The sequence below is a fragment of the Oncorhynchus keta genome, chromosome 21 (assembly GCF_023373465.1).
Source record: "Oncorhynchus keta strain PuntledgeMale-10-30-2019 chromosome 21, Oket_V2, whole genome shotgun sequence".
NCBI lineage: Eukaryota > Metazoa > Chordata > Actinopteri > Salmoniformes > Salmonidae > Oncorhynchus > Oncorhynchus keta.
In genome coordinates this window covers 43,382,205-43,409,138 of record NC_068441.1, presented here as the reverse complement: position 1 = coordinate 43,409,138, position 26,934 = coordinate 43,382,205, and the positions used below count along the sequence as shown (strand labels likewise).

Sequence of the window (26,934 nt, the reverse complement as noted above, 5' to 3'; positions counted from 1 at the left end):
CGTTCAGTCAACTTACTAAGGAGGCCGTTCAGTCAACTTACTAAGGAGGCCGTTCAGTCAACTTACTAAGGAGGCCGTTCAGTCAACTTACTAAGGAGGCCGTTCAGTCAACTTACTAAGGAGGCCGTTCAGTCAACTTACTAAGGAGGCCGTTCAGTCAACTTACTAAGGAGGCCGTTCAGTCAACTTACTAAGGAGGCCGTTCAGTCAACTTACTAAGGAGGCCGTTCAGTCAACTTACTAAGGAGGCCGTTCAGTCAACTTACTAAGGAGGCCGTTCAGTCAACTTACTAAGGAGGCCGTTCAGTCAACTTACTAAGGAGGCCGTTCAGTCAACTTACTAAGGAGGCCGTTCAGTCAACTTACTAAGGAGGTTGTTCAGTCAACTTACTAAGGAGGCCGTCAGTCAACTTACTAAGGAGGCCCTCAGTCAACTTACTAAGGAGGCCGTTCAGTCAACTTACTAAGGAGGCCGTTCAGTCAACTTACTAAGGAGGCCGTTCAGTCAACTTACTAAGGAGGCCGTTTAGTCAACTTACTAAGGAGGCTGTTCAGTCAACTTACTAAGGAGGTTGTTCAGTCAACTTACTAAGGAGGCCGTCAGTCAACTTACTAAGGAGGCCGTTCAGTCAACTTACTAAGGAGGTTGTTCAGTCAACTTACTAAGGAGGCCGTTCAGTCAACTTACTAAGGAGGCCGTTCAGTCAACTTACTAAGGAGGCCGTTCAGTCAACTTACTAAGGAGGCCCTCAGTCAACTTACTAAGGAGGCCGTGCAGACAAGTTACTGGGAGCACTGCCACAAAAACAGCCCGAGCTGCCAGTAGCATCTCCACTGAACCCTGTGCCTCGTGTAAATAATATATAATTATAACAAGTGTTTATTCACAACCGCAGAGAATTATATTTTGTTTCACCTCTTGACACCTCTTGCATACACACACACACACACACACACACACACACACACACACACACACACACACACACACACACACACACACACACACACACACACACACACACACACATGGATTTAGTACTGTAGATACAGTATGTGGTAGTGGTGGAGTAGGGGCTGGAGGGTACACAGTGTGTTGTGAAATCTGTGAATGTAATGATTTTAAAATTGTATAAAACTGCCTTAATGTTTCTGGACCGGAGGAAGGGTAGCTGATGCCGTGGCAACATCTAATGGGGGTCCACAATAAATAGAAACATACATCTTGATGTTCAAGTAAACATATTGACTCAGGTTTGGGAATGACGCTAACCATGTTGACATTTGGAGTCAGCGGTTGGTTCTGCTCCATTGTCGTCGAAAGTAAGTGACAATAGAACTGGTTCATGCTGAAAAAATACTTCCAACCAACTCAACAATGAACATAAAGTAAGTTGTTCAGGCTTTAGTCAACTCCCTTGTCATTTTCATGCCAAATCATGTTTGGGCAGCGATGAAAGAGTTGACTGAGGCAGAAACAAACTGGCACACAGGCTACAAGTTGAATGACTTTAAAGTAATACTTGTATGCCGCAAACCTCCTCCTCCCTCTCGGCTCACATGTAATAGTTACATAGTGTAGATGAGCAGCAGGGCCCTCACGCAGGGCCCTCATGTTAGCAAGGATAGCCTCATCACAACTGAACTTGGCTAGGTTCATCAAGTTCATTTGACTTTGTAGCAGCGACTATTAGTATCACAAGCTCTTTCAAAAGGGGTTTAAGTTACTTCATAGAAATGACACCCGTATCTGTATAAAATCATAAGAGATCTTCACTGATCTATTACTGACCAGTACAACAAAATAAGGTTAGAGGAGTGTCTAAATGTTCAATATGCCACACACAAAAATATTAGGGTTCCTCAATGGTTCTGGGAAGGGTGATGGTTCTATGTGGAACCATAAGGACTCAAGAACCCTTTGAGCTCTTCAACGGTTCTTTACAGTTCACTAAAGTTTTCTTTGCTCTTTTAAAATGTATGGTAGCTGAAGGATGGGACTAAAAACAAACAAAAGATAACTATTGTAAAATATACTGTGTCCGTAGAATGCATATACAGTAGTATGTATAAGCTGGAAGTAGAAGCCTAAGTGCTGTTGTCCATTAGGTGTGGTGGAGTTAGAGGAAAATAATTAAGGAAAATATACACTACCTTTCAAAAGTTTGGGGTCACTTAGAAATGTCCTTGTTTTTTAGAAGAAAATCATTTTTTTTTGTTCATTAAAATAACATCAAATTGATTAGAAACACAGTGTAGACATTGTTAATGTTGTAAATGACTATTGCAGCTGGAAACGGCAGATTTTTTATGGAATATCTACATAGGCGTACAGAGGCCCTTTATCAGCAACCATCACTCCTATAATTTTAAAAGGCTAATTGATCGTTAGAAAACCCTTTTGCAATTATGTTTAAACAGCTGAAAACTGTTGTTCTGATTAAAGAGGCAATACAACTGGCCTTCTTTAGGCTAGTTGAGTATCTGGAGCATCAGCATTTGTGGGTTCGATTACAGGCTCATAATGGCCAGAAACAAGGAACTGAAACTCGTCAGTCTATTCTTGTTCTGAAAAATGAAGGCTATTCCATGCGAGAAATTGCCAAGAAACTGAAAATCTCGTACAATGCTGTGTACAGTCGTGGCCAAAAGTTTTGAGAATGACACAAATATTAATTTTCACAAAGTCTGAAGCCTCAGTTTGTATGATGACAATTTGCATATACTCCAGAATGTTATGAAGAGTGATCAGATGAATTGCAATTAATTGCAAAGTCCCTCTTTGCCATGAAAATGAACTGAATCCCCCCCCCCCAAAAAAAAATCCACTGCATTTCAGCCCTGCCACAAAAGGACCAGCTGACATCATATCAGTGATTCTCTCATTAACACAGGTGTGAGTGTTGACGAGGATAAGGCTGGAGATCACTCTGTCATGCTGATTGAGTTCGAATAAAAGACTGGAAGCTTCAAAAACAGTTTGGTGCTTGGAATCATTGTTATTCCTCTGTCAAGCATGGTTACCTGCAAGGAAACACGAGCCGTCATCATTGCTTTGCACAAAAAGAGCTTCACAGGCAAGGATATTGCTGCCAGTAAGATTGCACCTAAATCAACCATTTATCAGATCATCAAGAACTTCAAGGAGAGCGGTTCAATTGTTGTGAAGAAGGCGAGAAGTGCCCAAGAAAGTCCAGCAAGCGCCAGGACTGTCTCCTAAAGTTGATTAAGCTGTGGGATCGGGGCACCAGCAGTACAGAGCTTGCTCAGGAATGGCAGCAGGCAGGTGTGAGTGCATCTGCACGGACAGTGAGGCGAAGACTTTTGGAGGATGGCCTGGTGTCAAGAAGGAAAGGAAAGAAGCCACTTCTCTCCAGGAAAAACATCAGGGACAGACTGATATTCTGCAAAAGGTACAGGGATTGGACTGCTGAGGACTGGGGTAAAGTCATTTCCTCTGATGAATCCCCTTTCCGATTGTTTGGGGCATCCGGAAAAAAGCTTGTCCGGAGAAGACAAGGTGAGCGCTACCATCAGTCCTGTGTCATGTCAACAGTAAAGCATCCTGAGACCATTCATGTGTGGGGTTGCTTCTCAGCCAAGGGAGTGGGCTCACTCACAATTTTGCCTAAGAACACAGCCATGAATAAAGAATGGTACCAACACATCCTCCGAGAGAAACGTCTCCCAACCACCCAGGAACAGTTTGGTGACGAACAATGCCTTTTCCAGCATGATGGAGCACCTTTCCATAAGGCAAAAGTGATAACTAAGTGGCTCGGGGAACAAAACATCAATATTTTGGGTCCATCCTCAGACCTTTAATCCCATTGAGAACTTATCAATCTTCAAGAGGCGGGTGGACAAACAAAACCCACATATTGATTGATTGATTGACAAACTCCAAGCATTGATTGATCGACAAACTCCAAGCATTGATTATGCAAGAATGGGCTGCCATCAGTCAGGATGTAGCCCAGAAGTTAATTGACAGCATGTCAGGACTGATTGCAGAGGTCTTGAAAAAGAAGGGTCAACACTGCAAATATTGACTCTTTGTATCAACTTCATGTAATTGTCAATAAAAGCTTTTGACACTTATGAATTGCTTGTAATTATACTTCAGTATTCCATAGTACTATCTGACAAAAATATCTAAAGACACATTCTCAAAACTTTTGGCCACGACTGTACTACTCCCTTCACAGAACAACGCAACTTGTGAATTAACACAATAATAACACCAATGGAATTTTAACAATATAAAATGGCTGACTAGAATAAAAAAAATAACTGTATGATTCTTCAAAAGGATCCACAAAGAACCCATCAGATTGAAAAAGGTCTGTTATATAACCTGGGGTGGCAGCGTAGCCTAGTGGTTAGAGCGTTGGACTAGTAACCAAAAGGTTGCAAGTTTGAATCCCCGAGCTGAATCTGTTGTTCTGCCCCTGAACAAGGCAGTTAACCCAGTGTTCCTAGGCCGTGATTGAAAATAAAAAATGTGTTCTTAAGTGACTTGCCTAGTTAAGTAAAGATATAAAAAAACATTCTCTATAAAGGTTCTATAAAGAACCCCAAAAAGTGTTCTATATAGCCCCAATCAGGGTTGTAACCATAGTATAACCCCTTTTTGGTGCTTTATATAATCTTATTTAATGGTTCATTATAGAACCTTAGGAAAGTTTTACATTTTTTATAGCACCATACAGGTTCCATTTAGAACCTTATGAGCATGGTTCTTTTTAGAGCTTTTTAAAAAGGGTTCTATATAGCACCAAAAAAAGGTTAAACAATATTTGTAAGCCAAAGAACCCCTATCTGGTACAGTTTAGAACCATTATTTTTGTGTATACAACACAGTGTTAGATCTGGACATACTGGTAGGCCCACAACTGACACAAACATTAACTTTTCTCTGACATGAGTCATGATGCTGTATGAACATAAATCACCCCAGTAGAGTATGAACAGCACATCTTATCTGAATGTACAACAAACACTATGCTAATGAAACCAGCTTCTAGCGTTTATATCACCTTTATAGAAGTAATTGTTATGCATGTGTATTACTCATTTCCTCTCCCCAAAATATCCCTTTATCCAAATGAATCATATCTAAACAATATCTAAACAATCTAAAATACCGCAAAGATCCAGTCATTGTGTTGGTATGTAGCCTGCCTTGGGAGGGGGAAGCCACAGAGATTTCCTCATATCAAAATAATGTTGTGAAAATATGCAGAGTGCATCCTCATTGTTTGACTTTTTTGTTGTTGTTAGGTGTTGGACACAGTCAGGCAGCAGTCATAGAGAAATGTTAGGATCACACAATGAACCTTATAATCAAATCCAGGCAGGTGTTATCTAGCAGGAGTCCAAAGGAATAGTCTTCCTGCTTTAAGAAACCGTATACTTAGATGAATGTACTTTTTTATCATTGAATGCATGTTCGTACATTCTCACAGACACCCCAGGTAATTGAATAGAGGCGGGTGTAATCAGACAATGGCACACACAGGTACCGTTTCCCGGGCGACACAGTATGTGGGTCAGTGGGTTCGTGCTGTGCCGAGTTGAAAGCATTGTCACTGCGGTAGATGTCTGATGGGCGTGGGCGGCAGCAAGGCACTCTGGAAATCGCAGTCTTAGCTAGGCAGAGTGCAAACCCAACCCAACCCTCCCTTTCTCTCCACTCACTGCAGCAGTACTACTCAAATCAGCAGCTCAGAGACGGAGGGTGTGTGTGTGTGCATTCGAGTGAGTGAGAGAGCTAGAGCGAGAGAGAGAGAGGGAGAGCGAGAGCGAGAGAGAGAGAGGGAGAGCGAGAGAGAGCGCTAGATAGAGAGAGAGTGGAGGGGTAGCTTGTGTGTCTGTGAGTTCAGTGCTCCTAAAAATTTCTACAATCACAGTGTGCTGCCAAGATGGCATCTCTGGCTGCTAGGCAGGGAACAGGTTCTCTCTATCAGCTAGAGGAGGCCATGTCTGAAGCAGCAGGCATAGACAGAACACCCTGACGCTGTGGTCTACCTCTAGTACTGTGCCCCAACAATAACAACTGGCTATCGGGCTATTCAAGGGCCTCTTTTCACTGACAAATCAGTTTCTTCATTCTGATTCGTCATTCATTATTCAAATCATACCACATACAAGTGAAATCAAATGTTATTTGTCACATGCGCCGAATACAACAGGTATCACCTTACAGTGAAATGCAAGAAAAAAATAACAATAGGGAGGCTTTATACAGGGGGTGCCGGTACAGAGTCAATGTGCTGGGCCACCGGTTAGTTGAGGTAATATGTACATGTAGGTAGAGTTAAAGTGACTATGCATAGATAATAAACAGAGAATAGCAGTAGTGTGTCAAGTATTGTCATTAAATGGTTCATTTAATCCCAAGTACTACTTGAATTAAGCACTATATATATATATATATATATATATATATATATATATATATATATATATATATATATATATCTGTAAAATGCAGATTCAACTTGATTTCACTTGTTGCATACACATATTATGTTCAATATGAGATTGGTATAATTCTGTCCCAAAAGGACCTTGGACAACAATCGTTCAACTCAAGGTGGGATCAACCCTAGACACAACATTCAATCATCATCAATACATACATAAAGCTATTTAGATATACAAATCAAATCACATTTTATGTCACATACACATGGTTAACAGATGTTAATGCGAGTGTAGCGAAATGCTTGTACTTCTAGTTCCGACCATGCAGTAATATCTAACAAGTTAACAACAACTACCTTATACACACAAGTGTAAAGGAATGAATAAGAATATGGACATAAAAATATATGAATGAGTGATGGCCGAACAGCATAGGCAAGATGCAGTAGATGGTATAGAGTACAGTATATACATATGAGATGAGTAATGTAGGGTATGTAAACGTTATATAAAGTGGCATTGTTTGAAATGGCTAGTGATACATGTATTACGTCAAGATGGCAAGATGCATTACAGCTAATGGCCTAGTGATGTAATAACAGTGGAGCAGATTGCTAGTTTTATGTTCCTTGCTTACATCACAGATAAAGGGCATCCTCACAGGCACCATCATCAATTATTGACACGCTCGGCTGAGTACGATGCACATTAGACCCACTCAGGAAAATATGTGTTTGTGTTTGCTTGTGCGTGTGTGTGTGTGTTGGGGTTAATTTTAGGGTTAGAAGCTAGGGTTAGGAGCTAGGATTAATTTTAGGGTCAGGAGCTAGGGTTAGGTTTAGGGTCAGGAGCTAGGGTTAGGAGCTAGGATTCATTTTAAGGTCAGGAGCTAGGGTTAGGAGCTAGGATTAATTTTAAGGTCAGGAGCTAGGGTTAGGAGCTTGGATTAATTTTAGGGTTAGGGTGTTCTTGCATGTGTGCTGCATATGTGTGGAGAGGGGGTAGTATGCACAAAAATTCTAGAATTGTACCCTAGAATACCAGAGGGCAGCTTCTGACAGGACCAAATGTTCAGTACCTCCACAGAGATGGATCATGGTTTTATCTTCTGTCACGATCGTCGTAAGAAGAGGACCAAATCGCGTCGTGGTGTGAATGCATCATTTTAATGGATGACGAAAACACAAAGTAAACTGAACAAAACAATAAATGTACAACGACCGTGAAGCTATATACCAAATGTGCTGACACAGGCAACTAACATAGACAATCACCCAGAACGACAAAACTACCTAAATATGGTTCCCAATCAGAGACAATGACTAACACCTGCCTCTGATTGAAAACCATATCAGCCAAACACAGAAACAGACAAACTAGACATACAACATAGAATGCCCACTCAGATCACACCCTGACCAAACAAAACATATAAACATAGAAAGCAAACTATAGTCAGGGCGTGACAGTACCCCCCCCCCAGGGTCTGGATGGGCATCTGTTTGCGGTGGCGGCTCTGGCGCTGGACGTGGACCCCACTCCACCATAGTCTTAGTCTGCTTCTGTGGCCTCCTAGGCCTCTTTAAAGCAGCGACCCTCGCTTACCGACATTGGACTGGGGACCCTAGACATGGGTCCCGAATGGACGGGGCATTCCGGCAGCTCCGGAGTGAAGGGCGATTCTGGCATCGCCTGGCTGACTGACGGCTCTGGCAGCTCCTGGCTGGCTGGCGGCTCTGGCAGCTCCTGGCTGGCTGGCGGCTCAGGACAAACTGGCGGCTCTAGCAGCGCTGGACAGACGGGAGACTCTAGCAGCGCTGGACAGACGGGAGACTCTAGCAGCGCTGGGCAGACGGGAGCACCTGTAGGCAGAAGACGGAGAGACAGCCTGGTGCGGGGCCTGCCACCGGAGGGCTGGTGCGTGGAGGTGGCACTGGATAGACCGGACCATGCAGGCGCACTGGAGCTCTTGAGCACCGAGCCTGCCCAACCTTACCTGGTTGCATGCTCCTGGTAGCCAGGCCAGTGCGGCGAGGTGGAATAGCCAGCACTGGGCTGTGCTGGCGAACCCGGGGACACCATGCGTAAGGCTGGTGCCATGTATGCCGGCCCAAGGAGACGCACTGGAGACCAGATGCGTAGAGCCGGCTTCATGGCACCTGGCTCGATGCCCACTCTAGCCCGGCGGATACGAGGAGCTGGAATGTACCGCACCGGGCTATGCACCCGCACCGGGGACACCAAGCTTACCGCTCTCCGGTAAGCACGGGGAGTTGGAGCAGGTCTCCTACCTGGCTCGCCACACTCCCCATGTGTCATCCCCCCCAAGACATTTTTGGGGCTGCCTCTTGGGCTTCATACCAAGCCGCCGTGCTCCAGAGAATCCCGGACGGGCTCCGGCACTCTCCCTGGGTCGACCGCCCACCTGTCTATCTCCTCCCAAGTAGTGACACAGTCCAGATCTCGCTCCCATGTCCAGAAATCCTGACATCGCTGCTGCTGCCCATTACCACGCCGCTTGGTCCTTTTGTGGTGGGTGATTCTGTCACGATCTTCATAAGAAGCGGACCAAATCGCAGCGTGGTGTGAATGCATTATTTTAATGGATGACGAAAACACAAAGTAAACTGAACAAAACAATAAATGAACTATGACCGTGAAGCTATATACCAAATGTGCTGACACACGCAAATAACATAGACAATCACCCACAACGACGACAGGCTACCCAAATATGGTTCCCAATCAGAGACAATGACTAACACCTGCCTCTGATTGAAAACCATATCATCCAAACACAGAAACAGACAAACTAGACATACAACATAGAATGCCCACTCAGATCACACCCTGACCAAACAAAACATATAAACATAGAAAGCAAACTATAGTCAGGGCGTGACAGTACCCCCCAGGGTCTGGATGGGCATCTGTTTGCGGTGGCGGCTCTGGCGCTGGACGTGGGCCCCACTCCACCATAGTCTTAGTCTGCTTCTGTGGCCTCCTAGGCCTCTTTAAAGCAGCGACCCTCGCCACCGACATTGGACTGGGGACCCTAGACATGGGTCCCGAATGGACGGGGCATTCCGGCAGCTCCGGAGTGAAGGGCGATTCTGGCATCGCCTGGCTGACTGACGGCTCTGGCAGCTCCTGGCTGGCTGGCGGCTCTGGCAGCTCCTGGCTGGCTGGCGGCTCAGGACAAACTGGCGGCTCTAGCAGCGCTGGACAGACGGGAGACTCTAGCAGCGCTGGACAGACGGGAGACTCTAGCAGCGCTGGGCAGACGGGAGCACCTGTAGGCAGAAGACGGAGAGACAGCCTGGTGCGGGGCCTGCCACCGGAGGGCTGGTGCGTGGAGGTGGCACTGGATAGACCGGACCATGCAGGCGCACTGGAGCTCTTGAGCACCGAGCCTGCCCAACCTTACCTGGTTGCATGCTCCTGGTAGCCAGGCCAGTGCGGCGAGGTGGAATAGCCAGCACTGGGCTGTGCTGGCGAACCCGGGGACACCATGCGTAAGGCTGGTGTCATGTATGCCGGCCCAAGGAGACGCACTGGAGACCAGATGCGTAGAGCCGGCTTCATGGCACCTGGCTCGATGCCCACTCTAGCCCGGCGGATACGAGGAGCTGGAATGTACCGCACCGGGCTATGCACCCGCACCGGGGACACCAAGCTTACCGCTCTCCGGTAAGCACGGGGAGTTGGAGCAGGTCTCCTACCTGGCTCGCCACACTCCGCATGTGCCATCCCCCCCAAGACATTTTTGGGGCTGCCTCTCGGGCTTCATACCAAGCCGCCGTGCTCCAGAGAATCCCGGACGGGCTCCGGCACTCTCCCTGGGTCGACCGCCCACCTGTCTATCTCCTCCCAAGTAGTGACACAGTCCAGATCTCGCTCCCATGTCCAGAAATCCTGACATCGCTGCTGCTGCCCATTACCACGCCGCTTGGTCCTTTTGTGGTGGGTGATTCTGTCACGATCTTCATAAGAAGCGGACCAAATCGCAGCGTGGTGTGAATGCATTATTTTAATGGATGACGAAAACACAAAGTAAACTGAACAAAACAATAAATGAACTATGACCGTGAAGCTATATACCAAATGTGCTGACACACGCAAATAACATAGACAATCACCCACAACGACGACAGGCTACCTAAATATGGTTCCCAATCAGAGACAATGACTAACACCTGCCTCTGATTGAGAACCATATCAGGCCAAACACGGAAACAGACCAACTAGACATACAACATAGAATGCCCACTCAGATCACACCCTGACCAAACAAAACATATACACATACAAAGAAAACTATGGTCAGGGCGTGACATCTTCATACATCAGTCCCTGTGGTCAGCTATCTATGAAACAGCCTGGAGAAACAGCATGACTCTATGGCTGAAAAATGACCCCTCTCTAGACAGACAAATCCCTAAGGTAATAGCCTTGGACTGATACAGACATATTATTACCTCTGAGCTGTATATTGTATATAAGCTGTATATTGTTACCTCTGTGAGCTCTATTAAAACAGAACTAAGCTGTATATTGTTACCTCTGTGAGCTCTATTAAAACAGAACTAAGCTGTCTATTGTTACCTCTGTGAGCTCTATTAAAACAGAACTAAGCTGTATATTGTTACCTCTGTGAGCTCTATTAAAACAGAACTAAGCTGTATATTGTTACCTCTGTGAGCTCTATTAAAACAGAACTACGCTGTATATTGTTACCTCTGTGAGCTCTATTAAAACAGATCTGAGCTGCAGAGGACATAGTGGTGAATCATATCCAGCCGCTCAGCCCCAGGCCGAAAACATGTCATTTCACTGCAGATAGCCCATCTGCAGCCTTCACTGTATATTACAAAAAGTGAGGGGCGGCAGGGTAGCCTAATGGTTAGAGAGTTGGACTGTTGTAATCGGAAGGTTGCAAGTTCAAGGTACAAATCTGTCGTTCTGCCCCTGAACAGGCAGTTAACCCGCTGTTCCTAGGCCGTCATTGAAAATAAGAATTTGTTCTTAACTGACTTGCCTAGTTAAATAAAGGTAAAATAAATAAAAGAGAGAGAGAGAGAGATGAAACAGACTACACCTGTCTCTCTCTCTCTCTCTCAAAATGATGAGCTGAGAAGCCTATGGATCTATGACATACTGTATATTGTTATGTACCTAATGTGAAAAAGGAGGACTTGAAAACTAAACCTCTTTGGAAAAAACTGAACGCCTAACGAGACACCTACTGTGTGAGCTGTAAGTCATTATTCCCCCAAAATACTTCAAAATGGCCGCCTTGTATACCAGGTCATTTTCAGGGTGCTGACTAGGTTGACCAAAATGTACTTTTTAGGAGGTTAAGAGAACGTACGCAGCAGGATAGGAGAATTAACGTAGCAGGTTAGGAGACTGGGGTTAAGGTTAGGAAAAGGGTTAGTGTGTTACACGGAGTGGAACAGGGAAACCCAAGAGCAGACTCCGACGAGGAGACTGGGATGAAGTAACCATGGTATTTATTGAAACACGGGGGGAAGATGGAGTGCAGGCCAGGGGAAGCTCAGGTGGGTTGCAGGAAACCAAGTGCGGAGGCTGAGGCTGGAGCGGGAGGGGTTGGGACAGGGTAAGCAGGTCCGGAGAGGAATCCAAGGATGCAGTGGAGTGGGGGGTCCAGGACAGAGTAGCAGGATGAGGAGATGTGGGCAGAATTGTAGCGTAGTGGAAAACCATGTCAGGCAAGAAAAACAGGCACAACAGGATAACAGGATCTAAAAACTGAGCAGAGATTACGATCTGGCAGTGTGGAAGTGGCAGGACTAAGTATTTGTAGAGGAACAGGTTGCAACTGGTGGGGATCTGCTCTGACTCCAGCACACCTGTCTCCGACCACACAATCACACACACACAGAGAGAGGGGGAGAGGGAGAGAGTACTGGGGGAGTGGTGGCAGGTCAAGGAGACACAGGATGAGCAGTAGAGGGCATGGCAGGAGCAGATGTAACATAGGGTTTGTATTTGAATTTATTATGGATCTCCATTAGTTCCTGCCAAGGCAGTAACTGCTCTTCCTGGGGTCCAGTGAAATTAAGGCAGTCATACAATTTTAATTGCATTAGCTAAACTGCTCTCCTAACCTGCCACAAAAAGTCCCTTCCGGCTGTTGCTGCACTCTATCTAATCACAACCCATTTTCAGGTTGAAAATATAACTGACATATTTCAAGACCTGTTTAGGAGATTAAGTAAATGTTTCAGTGATTCATTTTCAGAATGTCGACTCTTGTCTTGCTCGACAATCTGGGCATAAATTAGACGCAAATTCACATGCATCTCTTTTCTCCTATAGTCTTTCCTTTTGACTCCCTACTGTGTGATAGAGGTGTGTTTAACCAGTAGCATATAACAATCTGTGTGTTTGAGAACAGGTTCAAACCACAAAAAAGAGTATCACTAGAATGATCAGCTAGGCTATGAGCAAATACATAATTCACTGGGTTTCTGCAAATAAATGTTTTAGCGATTCCCTGAGGTTTTGGGGTTTACGTTGATCAAACGCTTCAATTTCATAAACGGATACTATGAACGTCCTATTAACATGATTTAAAATGTATATTTACCATGGTTTTAGCTAAAAGATCACTAATGTGAACATACAGTATTACTAGCCTCATACAACCACCCTGAAGCTTTGAGAGCACAGCGGTTAGGATGACACCATACTCCCACAAAATACATTATTGACTGACAGAATATTGTTATGTAAACGGTTACTTGAGACATTCTTTTGACACTGTAACAACAGTAATGACAAGAAAGGATGATAATCCACATTGCCATAAGATCTTTACTACTTTTTCCCGTGCTGTATATATACTTCATCCGTAATACCTGTGCAGAGAACTGTTATTCTTTGATGAAAAAGTGGTGAAATTAGTATTGTTGTTAATCTGCCTGACTTTTAGCTGGATGCATGGGGAATGATGCTTCCAGATCCTATAGCTGTTGTCAATGAGGTGCCAATTCTCTTTTTCCTCAATCAAGCGTGGAGCTATTATACTGTAGGTCAATGTTCAGACAGAGATGAGACTAATCTGTGTGAACAGATGAATGGAAGGACAAGACCTAAAGAAGCTGCACAGAACATGGAACACTGAGTTAGCGCTGGTTAATATCCCTTGTGTTAATGCGGTGGCCCATGGGGGTTGCAATAGGCCATCAATAAAGATATCCCTCTAGTGGAGTGGGGGCTGTGCTTTGGCAAAGTGGGTGGGGTTATATCCTTCCTGTTTGGCCCTGTCCGGGGGTGTCCTCAGATGGGGCCACAGTGTCTACTGACCCCTCCTGTCTCAGCCTCCAGTATTTATGCTGCAGTAGTTTATGTGTCGGGGGCTAGGGTCAGTTTGTTATATCTGGAGTACTTCTCCTGTCCTATTCGGTGTCCTGTGTGAATTTAAGTGTGCGTTCTCTAATTCTCTCTTTCTCTCTTTCTTTCTCTCTCTCTGAGGACCTGAGCCCTAGGACCATGCCTCAGGACTACCTGACATGATGACTCCTTGCTGTCCCCAGTCCACCTGGCCGTGCTGCTGCTCCAGTTTCAAATGTTCTGCCTTATTATTATTGGACCATGCTGGTCATTTATGAACATTTGAACATCTTGGCCATGTTCTGTTATAATCTCCACCCGGCACAGCCAGAAGAGGACTGGCCACCCCACATAGCCTGGTTCCTCTCTAGGTTTCTTCCTAGGTTTTGGCCTTTCTAGGGAGTTTTTCCTAGCCACCGTGCTTCTACACCTGCATTGCTTGCTGTTTGGGGTTTTAGGTTGGGTTTCTGTACAGCACTTTGAGATATCAGCTGATGTACGAAGGGCTATATAAATACATTTGATTTGATTTGATCAATAGTTAAGGAACATTTTTGTATTTTAAATATAAGGTTGCAAATTACAATTCATAATAACAGAAATGTTGGATTTAACTTTTCGGGCTGAAAATGTATATTGACATCCAACTGAACTGACATCCTATGTACATGTATAATTGGATGGGGTAATCATGTCAGAGATCACTGCAAATTACCCACATGCCAACTTAAACCATTAGGCCTTTCAAAGACAATTAATTCACTATCATATTCAACACACTTTAAAATGTCCCCCACCCCACACACACACACACACACACACACACACACACACACACACACACACACACACACACACACACACACACACACACACACACACACAAGCACAAAAGTGAAATGTCATGATCATGAACGCCATCAAAAGAGGGATTAGCAAATAAAGGTCAGTATCAAACTATATCAAATCAGATGAATTCAATATAATATTTTGTATCCGATACTGTACCATAGTTTTGTCAGAGGTTTATACCCTGGTGATTCCTATATAATGAACTGTATAGGACTTAGAATTTGAACTGTATAATCTGCTGCGTGCAAGATGCAATGTGAGATTCCTTTTTTACTGCTTCAGATCTGCGTCATCAAGCCGGCAGTTTACCAGCAGGCACACCTTGGCTGTGTCACAAATGGCCCCTCAATTCCCCCTGGGGCCCTAGACAAAGGTAGTGCATTACATAAGGAATAAGGTACCAATTGAGACGCAGCCCTTGGTATGACTGGAGGTAAATCCCTGAGATCTCTAATCACAAATGGAAACCATCTGATCCCCTGAAATAATCCACACAAAGTCATTTTAGAGAAACATACTCAGTTTCAACATACGACCTTTAGAAGCACTCAAATGAAACACATGCAAAACCTAGATCTCATCCATTCATGAATGGTGGAATTTGATGTGGCCAGACATTAGATCAAACAAAACATGCTCTGAAGATCTATTTTACATGTAAAATGAAGAACCTATTTGAGTAATACATGTCAAAATACCCATCAGCGCATCTCCAATAACATCTAGATATTCCATCTAAAACATACAACAGAAGGATTTTATCTGATAAATACATATCCCCCCTTTTATAAACGATAGGTTGTAACATATGCCTTACCTGATACAGTGCTGGACATGGTTGCTGGAGATGGAGGCGAGAGCAGGATGTTGCCTGATGGAGGAGAAGAGAGAATGTGAGCGAGGAGGAGGAGAAGGAGAGACAGAGGGCTGAGTGTATATATCTGCCCACGAGTGGCGCAGTGCACAAGCTTTTCTGCGTGGCTGCATTAACATTGTGCAGCCGGTTCACTAGGGGCTGCTGCAACCTGCCGGGGAGGGGGGCACATACAGTAAATATTTTGTCTTGCCCATTCCCCCACTGAATGGAACACATACACAATCCACGTCTCCTCCGCTTCATCTACAGTGATTTAAGTGGATTTATCTCTGACATGGGGCGACGCACAATTGGCCCAGCGTCGTCCGGGTTAGGCCGGATTTGACCGGCTGACCAGGCTGACCAGGTCGCCAGGTGTACGGTGTTTCCTCCGACACATTGGTGTGGCTGGCGTCCGGGTTGGATGTACATTGTGTCAAGAAGCAGTGTGGCTTGGTTGGGTTGTGTTTCGGAGGACGCGTGGCTCTCGACCTTCGCCCTCTCCCGAGTCCGTACGGGAGTTGCAGCGATGAGACAAGACTGTAACTACCAATTGGAAACCATGAAATTGGGGAGAAAAAAACAGGTAATAAAAAATAAGATGGGTGACACCTGGAGGGGGGTGGAGACAGTCACGAGGACAGGTGTGACACTTACTGTGAAAAGGTTACTTAGAAAGCCCTTAACCAATGCCGTTTTTAGAAAAATACCTAAAAGAACAAGAAATAAAAGTAACAAATAATTAAAGAGCTGCAGTAAAATAACAATAGTGAGGCTATATACAGGGGCTACTAGTACAGAGTCAATGTGCGGGGGCACCGGTTAATCGAGGTACATGTAGGTAGAGTTATTAGAGTGACAATGCATAGATAATAACATAGAGCAGCAGCAGTGTGAAAGAGGGGGGGGGGGTGCAAATAGTCTGGGTAGCCATTTGATTAGAGTGTCATGGCTTAGGGGAAGAAGCTGTTTAGAAGCCTCTTGGACCTAGATGTGCTCCAATACCGCTTGCGTGCTGTCTGAAACAAAAGTGTATGTTGGCGCTAGAGCATTTGTATGATTGATGCCAGCAAACATTTAGCCTCCCTGGATAAAAATATATCAGAGTTAGCCAAAACAGGAGAGGCCAGTTTGGATTTGGCTTCACACCAATGAAATCACATTATAAGCAAAACATCATCACTGTCAGAAAAACGTGTCGGACACTCGTCGGATGTGGCAGGGTTTGCAAACTATTACAAACTACAAAGGGAGGCACAGCCGTGAGCTGACCAGTAACGCAAGCCTACCAGACTATTTGAATTACTTCTACGCTCGCTTCGAGGCAAGCAACACTGAAGCATGCATGAGAGCATCAGCTGTTCCAGAAGACTGTGATCACACTCTCCGTAGCCAATGTGAGTAAGATCTTTAAACAGGTCAACATTCACAAGGCCGCACGGCCAGACGGATTACCAGGATGTGTACTCGAGCATGCACTGACAAACTGGAAAGTGTCTTCACTGACATTTTCAACCTGTCCCTGACTGAGTCTGTTTCAAGCAGACCACCATAGTCCCTGTGCCCAAGAACACTAAGGTAACCGGCCTAAATGACTACAGACCCGTAGCACTCACGTCCGTAGCCATGAAGGGCTTTGAAAGGCTGGTCATGGCTCACATCAACACCATTATGCCAGAAACCCTAGACCCACTCCAATTTGCATACCGCCCCAACAGATCCACAGATGATGCAGTCTCTATTGCACTCCACACTGCCTTTTCCCACCTGGACAAAAGGAACATCTATGTGAGAATGCTATTCATTGACTACAGCTCAGCATTCAACACCATATAGTGTCCTCACAGCTTATAACTAAGTAAAGACCCTGGGACTAAACACCTCCCTCTGCAACTGGATCCTGAACTTCCTGACGGCCCGCCCCCAGGTGGTAAGGGTAGGTAGCAACACATCCGCGACGCTGATCCTCAACACGGGGGTCCCTCAGGGGTGATTGCTCAGTCACCTCCTGTACTCCCTGTAAACTCAGGACTGCATGGCCAGGCACGACACCATCATTAAGTTTGCCGACGACACAACAGTGGTAAGCCTGATCACCGACAACGATGAGACAGCCAATAGGGAGGAAGTCAGAGACCTGGTCATGTGATGCCAGGATAACAACCTCTCCCTCAACGTGATCAAGACTAAGGAGATGATTGTGGACAACAGGAAAAGGAGGACCGAGCACTCCCCCATTCTCATTAACAGGGCTGTAGTGGAGCAGGTTGAGAGCTTCAAGTTCCTTGGTGTCCACATCACTAACAAACTAACATGGTCCAAACAAATCAAGACAGTTGTGTAGAGGGCACGACAAAGCCTATTCCCCCTCAGGAGACTGAAAAGATTTGCTATGAGACCTCAGATCCTCAAAAACGTATACAGCTGCACCATCAAGAGCATTCTGACTTGCATCACTGCCTGGTATGGCAACTGTTCGGCCTACGACCGCAAGGCACTACAGAGGGTACTGCTTACGGCCCAGTATATCACTGGAGCCAAGCATCCTGCCATCCAGGATCTCTATACCAGGCAGTCAGAGGAAGGCGCTAAAAATGGTCAAAGACTCCAGCCACCCTAGTCATAGACTGTTCTCTCTGCTACCGGCAAGCGGTACTGGAGCGCCAAGTCTAGGTCCAAGAGGCATCTTAACAGCTTCTACCCCCAAGCCATGAGACTCCTGAACAGCCAATCAAATGGCCACCCAGACTATTTGCATTGTCCCCCCCTTTTACTCGGCTGCTACTCTCTGTTTGTTATCTATGCATAGTCACTTTAACTCTACCTACAGTACATGTACATATTACCGAAATTATCTCGACTAACCTGTACCCCCGCACATTGACTCTGCACCGGTAGCCCCTGTATATAGCCTCACTACTGTTACTTTACTGCTGTCTTTATCTATTTATTTTTTATTTTTTACTTATCTATTTTTTATTAACACTTATTTTTTCTAAAAACTGCATTGTTGTTTAAGGGCTTTTCACTGTAAGGTCTACAACTGTTGTATTTGGCACATGTGCAATTTGATTTGATTTGATTAGACATTTACAAATTGCAAGTGTAGAGGAGTACTACTTCAAGCAGTTATTTAACCATGTTATGCTGTGCTATTGGTTTACCAGTTGAGGTGAGGAAACCACAATGTTGCCACAGGGTTCCAAATATGCTACAGACACCAAAAGCGTACTGAGAGTCAGCATACACTGTGAGGGATTTTCCCTTTTCCCAACACACATGCGCTTGTAAGAGCAAAAAGCTCTGCTGCCTGTTCAGAGAAGTGGGAGGACAGTCTAGCTGCCTCCTCAATACTGCGGGGTGTACACACAATATAAGATGCAACTGGGTCACCTGAAGAAGAACGTTAAGCACAACCATCCACAAAATAGATTGAATCACTGCTAGGAATTGGCCCATCTTGGAGATCAGGATGTGGTTTACAAAAGAGGTCAACCACCTCACTGCAGTCATGTGCATCACCGTCAGACTGTGTGGGGAGTAAGATTGCAGGGTTTAAGACAGTGCAGAGTTTCAGAGTAACTTGGGGCTTTGTTAATAACACGTTCTTCCAATGTAACAGCCTTGCGGGGGTGAGTTGTTCTGTCCTTGCCTGTGAGATAAGGAAGAATACAGAATGAAGCACATGAACAGTCAATGGCCGCATAGCTACAATGTCAGCACAGGCCAACACTGCCTCCGTTGCTGCCGCCACAGAGCGTAGGCAGGGGAGCAGTGCACGCACAACCGTATGGAAACGTTTCCAGTAGAAACCAACAGGTCTCATCTTACCACAGTTTGTGTCAGTACCGATTACATAAACCCATTCTTTTCTGAAACGAACAAATGGAAAGGTTTGGAGTGATCGGATAACCCCAAACAAGGTGTGCCCGTTTAAGCCGAATTAGCGCTTTTTCACCATCTTTAGTGCACTCAAACTGATCCCCATGGCCAAGGGTTTCAAATGAATGAGATCAGAGAGATTTTTGACAATCTCAGAGTAATCAATTAACCACACTCTACAATAGCCTGTCATTCCCAGCAGTGACAACATCTGTTATTTTGTACTTGGTTTAGGAACCCTGTCCGTAGCCAGACTCCTGCCCCCTGGTGTAATCACATGGCCTAAATACTTAACAGTTTGTTGGACACATTGACATTCGTTGTTTTTTTTCAGGCCTTGTGGCCATTATTAGCTAGGAAATTTTAGCAGTGCAACAGTATCAATTTAACATGATAATTTCTTAGGAGAGCAAAGGAGGAGTTTGTCAATGCACTGAACAAGAGTGCTCCCTTTAGGGGGCACAAATTGCAGCAAGTTGGCGCTCATTGTGGAGGGGCTTGCAACGTAACCTTGGGGCAGAACCGCCCACTGATAGCGCTGTCTTTGAAAAGAAAACACAAACTAGTACTTTGAATCTGGGTGCACAGGAATGCCAAAAAAGGTATTAGCCAAATCAACAACTGAAAACCAATTTGAACCTGGCGGGACAGAAGAAAGGATAGTGGCTGGACTGGGCCCTGTCATACACTGCATCGTTAACAGCTCTAAGATCTTCTACCATTCTCCATTCACCAGAGGCTTTTCTAACAAGTCAAATTGGCGTGTTGCAAGGTGATGACGTACAGGTGACAACAGCCCTCCTGCTCAGAAGAGAGGTCAGGATTTTGCCAATGCCTGCCTCTGCCTACTTATGCAAGGGGTACTACGCTGTGTGGGGTCAATATGTGCCTTTAGGAGAGACGGTCACAGGCGTTGCTCCTCTCATCTTCCCTATGTCATATTCATCCTTTGCCCATAAACAGTCCGGAACCTGAGACAACAGTGCGCTGTCAGGGGCGGGCTGGTTAGGTGCAAGGGGAACAGGAACTTTATTGTCCCATCTGTGCACTGCGTGCGTACCCCAACCACAGAGGAGAATTCTCTCCCATCTGGCTGAGCCTCCCAATGCATTGCCAACCTCAAGCCCCTCACCCATGTACCGGTATCCTTTATTTTGGAGATAGAGATACAGGGAACTGATTTGGGGCACAGAGAAAAACTGTTGCAGTTCAATTTACGTTCAATGGTTACATCAGCTACCACACCCAAAGTTCCTTCATATAAATAACATATTTTTTCAACTCTTCCTGGTCTTTCTCATAATGGCAAAGCGATTCAAACAAATGGCCCTTCGACCATGACTACATTTGGCAGTGCAGTGTAAGTGTTCCCACTTAGTTTGGCCTGGTCGAGCAAATGCATTCAGTAGGTCAAAGGGGTCAGGAAAGTCCCATGAATAATACCAATGGTGGCCTGGTACTTCCAGCGTGGTATAGACACCGATGCTTGTTACAACCAGGTCCGCCTCACTGCAAGAAATGCTAACTCCTAATATACACAATAGGTCTCTTCCCATTAGATTTACAGGGCAGGTAGGACAATAAACAAAAGTTTTATCACAAAGTTTGACCAAGAGAGGTTTAGTAAGGTTCTCTACCATTGGATTGCCAGATGCCCCAATGGTCTTTATTACATATTTTGACAACAGAACTTTGAAATTGTTACATTTAGATCAAATAGAAATGGTTGGCCCTGAATCGACCAGGAAGGAAATATTCACACCGCCCACACACACATTCCTAATAGGTGAATCTGCACTGTTAGAAGATAAAATGGGATACTCCCCAAAGTGGCATTGTTGGCTGTCTTTTCCTTCTACTTCCTCCTCATCCTACCTTGAGTTTCCCCCTCTACCCTGCGGGTTAGATGCTGTCACATGTGGTGGTGATGGATAGCAGGTATCATTGTCCCCAGTTTCATCATAACCACCCATAGCACCCCTGTTCTGGGGGCAATTTCTTGAAATGTGGCCAGGCTGTTGACAGTTATAACACCTCCATGGCCCTCTTCCTCCTCCACGGCCCCTTCCTTTTCTTGCTCTTCCAGCCCCCCTTCCTCTTCCTTTGTCTCCCAAGTTCCCTATGTTCCCTTCCTCATAAAACATCAGCTGGGCACTTGCCAGTTTCTTCTGTTGTTCCTCCCTTCCTGCAGCTTGTGTACAGCATGAGGCCAGACTGTAGTCTGGGGATGAGATTATAGTGGAAAACTGGGTCCACCATTGTGCCCCTCTATGAGGGGGAGGGGGAAGATCCTTCATGATGTCCATCCTTTCTCCAATTTCCCAATTGCCCTGGACTAGGATGGTTGGCGCGACGTACGCGTCATGACCCGCCAATGGATGTGGTATTGAGGGGAAACAGAGGTAGAGGTTGGTGTGAAAACCGGAGGGGGAGGGGTTGTAAATCTGGATAGAGTTCACAAGTCATTTCGGTGACTAGTCGCTCGGGGGGCTTAGGGTCTTGGCGGGGGCGGTCCTGAGGTGTCGGAATTCTACTCTGGAACTCAAGTGTGTATGGTGGTCAGAGGCGTGTATTTTTCTTCTTGGTCTTCCTCATATTCTCCTCCGTCCGCCCCCACAGCCCCCACTCCTGCTGCTGGGGGTCCATGTCGTGGAGGTGGTAGCTGTTGTTGAGGTGGGGGAGCGTAGGGTGTTGGACGATGTTGATACAGTTCTTCTTTACGTATGTTCCTACTTGCTTTGCCTTTCTTCAGCTTTCATCATTACCTCTGCACCTTTCTATGCATGTTTCCTCTCTCTCTATCCTTGTCTCTGCTTCAACTTCCCACTTTCTAAAATTATCCCATCGTATATTATTTTTCTTGCCTTTCCCTAGTTTTTCCAACTGTTCTCTGACTAATTTCAACTTAACGACACTGAGGGTGCCTTCTTCTGGAAAGTTTCCATCCGTTAAGCAGGGCCATTGCGACACATCCTCGGCAACACTCAAACCCCACTCAAACCCTGTTGAACCACTGGAGAGCTAGTCCAAATTGGTATCGTGCCTACGTAAAAAGTAAACACAGTTTTTCTATGATACTTAATTTCAACTGTCCCTAATCTGATATTCTGTTCTAACATTTTCAGTGTATTAAACCGTATAGCCGTATAGATATGATGATGTTTAAATGTTTAAGTTAAAATGGTGCAGGAATAGAGGAGGCAGTGCTCCTGATGTCTTTGTGCTGACTTGCGGTAACTCTGTGGTTCTAAATCAGTAGTTTAGTAAACTGTCAAACATTAACCATGATGCAGGTCTGTTACATGCAATATTTGCTTTGTGGACTTCACCAGACAAATGTTCTTCTCCGGTTTTGTGATGAAACAAACATATGTGCAGTTGAATTTATTCCACCACTGTGTATCTGTTGTCTTTTTGTTTCACAGCCTTCTTGTCTATCACGTGGGCGTGTGAACGAATGGGTTATTGAGCAACAACGCAAATACCACAATATGGCTATTCTACAGGCTTGCCTTCCCCAGTGATTTTACCCAAACACCACTACTACATACATGACCAAAGACATCACAAGGGTCTTAATACGGTACGCAAGATGAGATATTCATTTGACAGACATAAATTATGAATATTCCTATGGGAATTCAAATAGGTTGTGCATTCAATTCAATACAACTGTATCAAACCAGTCATGGCAATTATAGTGGCACTGTCAGAGCATCTTATACTGTACACAATGACATTAATATATTCAACTCAAACCTACTCATACAACTCAAGCTGTGTCTACACTTGACACTCACATGCGACTTCTGCTATCAGAATACAAAGACCGCATTGAAAAGACAGGTCTAGACGCACAAGGTTGCATTGTGGCTGGATTGTGCTCAGATTTGTCTGACCACATCAGAAGGTGATCAGGGATGTATTGTGTGCAGATTCATCCTCAATCTGGAAGCAATCAGGCTACCGAAAGCTCATACAGTGGGAAACCTGGTCTCAGAGCATTTTGTATGATTCTGTATGTAAATCTGGAGACACTCCATTTAGTATGATACACAAAAAAAGGTGCTATCTAGAACCTAAATGTTTGTCCGCCACTGTCGTCGTACCTGGAGGAGAGCCCGGTCGGCACTCATCAAGACCACCTCCAGGTATCAAAGACAAGCGGGTCGCCATTGGACGCCGGCTGCCCGGTGTCGTCTCGAGTAGAAGGAATGGCTATCCCTATAGAGGGACCTACCCCTCCGGGTGGAAACCCGCAAACTCTCCTCCCGGTTTATCAGCTTCTTCCCCATCGCCAAGATCATTACACCTCTGCTGTTCGTCTTCTGTTGCCCCGTATCCATCGTATACATCCCACCTTCCATGTGTCCAGAGTCAAACCCATGTCTCACAGCTCTTTGTCTCCCATTTCCAGCTCCTGCTTTTTCCAGTCTCTCTTTCCTCGCCCTCCTGGTTGTGACCCTTGCCCTTCCTGATTCCGAGCCCGCATACCTGACCACTCTGCCTGCCCCTGTTGGTATAGTAAACTATTGTTTATTCCATGTGATCTGCATCTGGGTCTTACTGTAACGGATCTCGTCCTCCTCTTCTGAGGAGGAGTAGCGAGAAGGATCGGAGGACCAATGCGCAGCGTGGTAAGTGTCCATAATGTTTAATCAAACACAACAGAACACTGGAACAAAACAACAAACGTGAATAAATGAAACAGTCCCGTGTGGTAACAAATACTGACACGGAAGACAAACACCCACAACTCAAAAGTGAAACCAGGCTAACTAAGTATGATTCTCAATCAGGGACAACGATTGACAGCTGCCTCTGATTGAGAACACAGAAATCCCAAATTATAGAAAAACGAACATAGACAATCCACCCAACTCACGCCCTGACCATACTAAAACAAAGACATAACAAAGGAACTAAGGTCAGAACCTGACACTTACCTTCATACCTGATAAATACAACTTATTATGTGACTTGTTAAGCACATTTTTACTCTTGAAGTTAGTTAGGCTCGCCATAACAAAGTGGTTGAATTGAATTGAATTGACTCAAGACATTTCATATTTACATTTTTTATTAATTTTGTATTAATTTGTAAAACATAATCCCACTTTGGCCTCCCGAGTGGTGCTGCGGTCTAGGGCACTGCATCACTAGAGACCCGGGTTCGATCCCAAGCTGTGACCGTGAGACCCATGAGGCGGCGCACAATGGGCCAGTGTCGTCTGGTTTAGGGGAGTGTTTGGCTGGCCAGGATTTCCTTGTCCCATCGCGCTCTAGCGACTCCTTGTGGTGGGCCGGGGGCCTGCAAGCTGACTTCGGTCGCCAGCTGGACGGTGTTTACTCCGACACATTGGTGCGGCTGGCTTCCGGGTTGAGCGAGCAGTGTGTCAAGAAGCAGTGCGGCTTGGCATAGTCGTATTTCGGAGGACGCAAGGCTCTAGACCTCCTGAGTCCGTAAGGGAGTTGCAGCAATGAGACAAGACTAACTATCAATTAAATATCACGAAATTGTGGAAGAAAAAAAAATCCACTTTGGCATTATGGGGGTATTGTGTTTAGGCTAGTGACAAATGTATTTATTTTTTTAATCAAAATGCTTTTTTTGGAGAGATGAGTTTGGATTGGTCTGCCATATAGCACGCTTCTGTCTATTTGGGCTGGTAATCCTGTCTAGCACAGCTTTATATATATTGATAAGTGTTGCTTTCCACTTTCTGGAGGACCGAGTTTTGAAATCAGTGAAATTAGAGTATGATAGCTAAGGAGATTGAGAAAAAATACCTGTCTCCAGATTATATCTTCAAACTAAGGGCAACCATGGAATCCTTGACAGGGAGAAGCATCCATCCATGATGTATATGGGTAAGATAGTCCAGCTTGCAACATTTTCAGATATTACACGTTTCTAATTTTGACAATGTCGTTTTCATTTCAAGTTAAAAGTTAAAAGCTAGCTAATGTTAGCTGGCTGGCTTGCTAGCTAACGTTACGTGTATGAACTTATGTTTCATATCTCAGAGCCATTTGCTCTGCCAGTTATAGCCTAATGTCAGTTAGCTAACATTGAACCTGGTTGGTTAGCGACCTACAGATAGATACATGCAGGGTAGTAAGGTCATGAGTTGGGATTATGGTTCATTGTTTAGCTAGCTAGCTAACTACATGTCTTAACAAAAGACTCCAATATGCAAGTAACCATTTCTGTAGAATGTCTCTGCGACAACTGTTGATAGACTTAGCTGGTAAATTCGCTCTGGCTATCTACTCTGATTTCAGAGTACTCTCACTGGTATTGCCAGAGCTCAGAAAATCTGACGAAATTATGAACGCTCACGAATATGGCCGGTGTCAGTAAGCGTAAATTGTTGCCAGCAGCATAGTTGCAGTCACCAACAGCCTAAACAGCTCTGCTAGGGTGAGTAAAGTGGTCAGTGAGCTGTTCTCTCATTTGTGTCTGGAAGTAGCTAGCAAGCTAGCCAACTTAAGCCAGTTAGCTTGGGTGCTTGAATGTTTTGGTACCTACTGGAGAGCTCTGTCAAGGCTGTGGGTAACTGGTGAAAGGAGTCAGGCGCAGGAGAGCTGAGATGTATGGACAAGGTATTTAATACAAGATAACACCAATATAAACACAACATTACGATGCGGGAAAAATACCGGTACCACAAAATAAACAGGAATAATAACAAAACCCGGCAACAAAATACCAGCCGTCAGTAACAGCCTGAACAATAGAACAAACATGCACACAAACATGGGGGAAACCAGAGGGTTAAATAATGAACATGTAATGGGGGGAATTGAAACCAGGTGAGTAGAAAACAAAGACTAAACAAATGGAAAATGAAAAGTGGATCTGCAATGGCTAGAAGGCCGGTGATGTCGACCGCCGAACGCTGCTCGAACAAGGAGATGGACCGACTCTGGCGGAAGTCGTGACAAGCTCTTCTTTGTCTAAAACCATACAGTATTGTTCACACCCTCTTAAGCTTTAGCCTGTTGTGGCAGAATCAGAATTCTTTAGGTAACATTGGTAAATAAGATGTTTTATTAATTTTCATAAGTATGCTTATGTGGGAAAAGTTACTTGAGGCCCAGAGAGGTGATAGGTCAGGTTTGTCTTATCTGTGAATGTGTCTGTAACTATTCCTAAACCATGTGAAGGGATGGTGTGATTAATGGGGAACCAGTTAGATGGCTCCACAATGTCTGTGTGCCAGTCACTCCTCTCCGTAAGCTTGTCCAGGAGGGGTTGTATTTTTTATGTGTCTCGAATTGACAATTGATGCCATTGGATGAGGTAATGTTTTGGTCCTAAGTGGTACCAAGAACGAGATAAGAACTTAGTCTAAGAGGGCAAACTGAACGATAATGTATAGCCAATGCTGTCTGGCTATGGGATACTCACTCCTCTCTGAAGTAAAATCTTTCTTTGTGTAATGTTCCTAAGATCTGTTATTTGTCATGTGAGTTTAGATGGGTGTGTCTTTGCTATAAAGGACCTCAGTTGCCATTATGTTGACACTCTCAGAGAATTAATTTATAGACAC

At 45.0% G+C, this 26,934-nt stretch overlaps 1 protein-coding gene across 2 annotated transcripts in view; it reads right to left on the bottom strand.

Annotated features, from left to right (window-relative positions):
• Nucleotides 1-23,739, bottom strand: part of LOC118400599 (stathmin-3-like) — a 28,972-nt gene extending 5,233 nt beyond the window's left edge. The window contains exons 1-2 of one of the 2 annotated variants that reach the window (XM_035797598.2): nucleotides 23,619-23,739; nucleotides 15,458-15,511 (exon numbers count right to left, since the gene is read on the bottom strand). In XM_035797598.2, coding sequence (XP_035653491.2) covers nucleotides 15,458-15,511; nucleotides 23,619-23,733 — 169 coding nt within the window. In that variant the 5' untranslated portion in view covers nucleotides 23,734-23,739. Of the gene's footprint in view, nucleotides 1-15,457; nucleotides 15,512-23,487; nucleotides 23,570-23,618 lie in introns of those variants that run through there. The other variant, XM_052473971.1, reaches the window with a different exon arrangement.
• Between the last annotated feature and the right edge of the window lie 3,195 nt (nucleotides 23,740-26,934).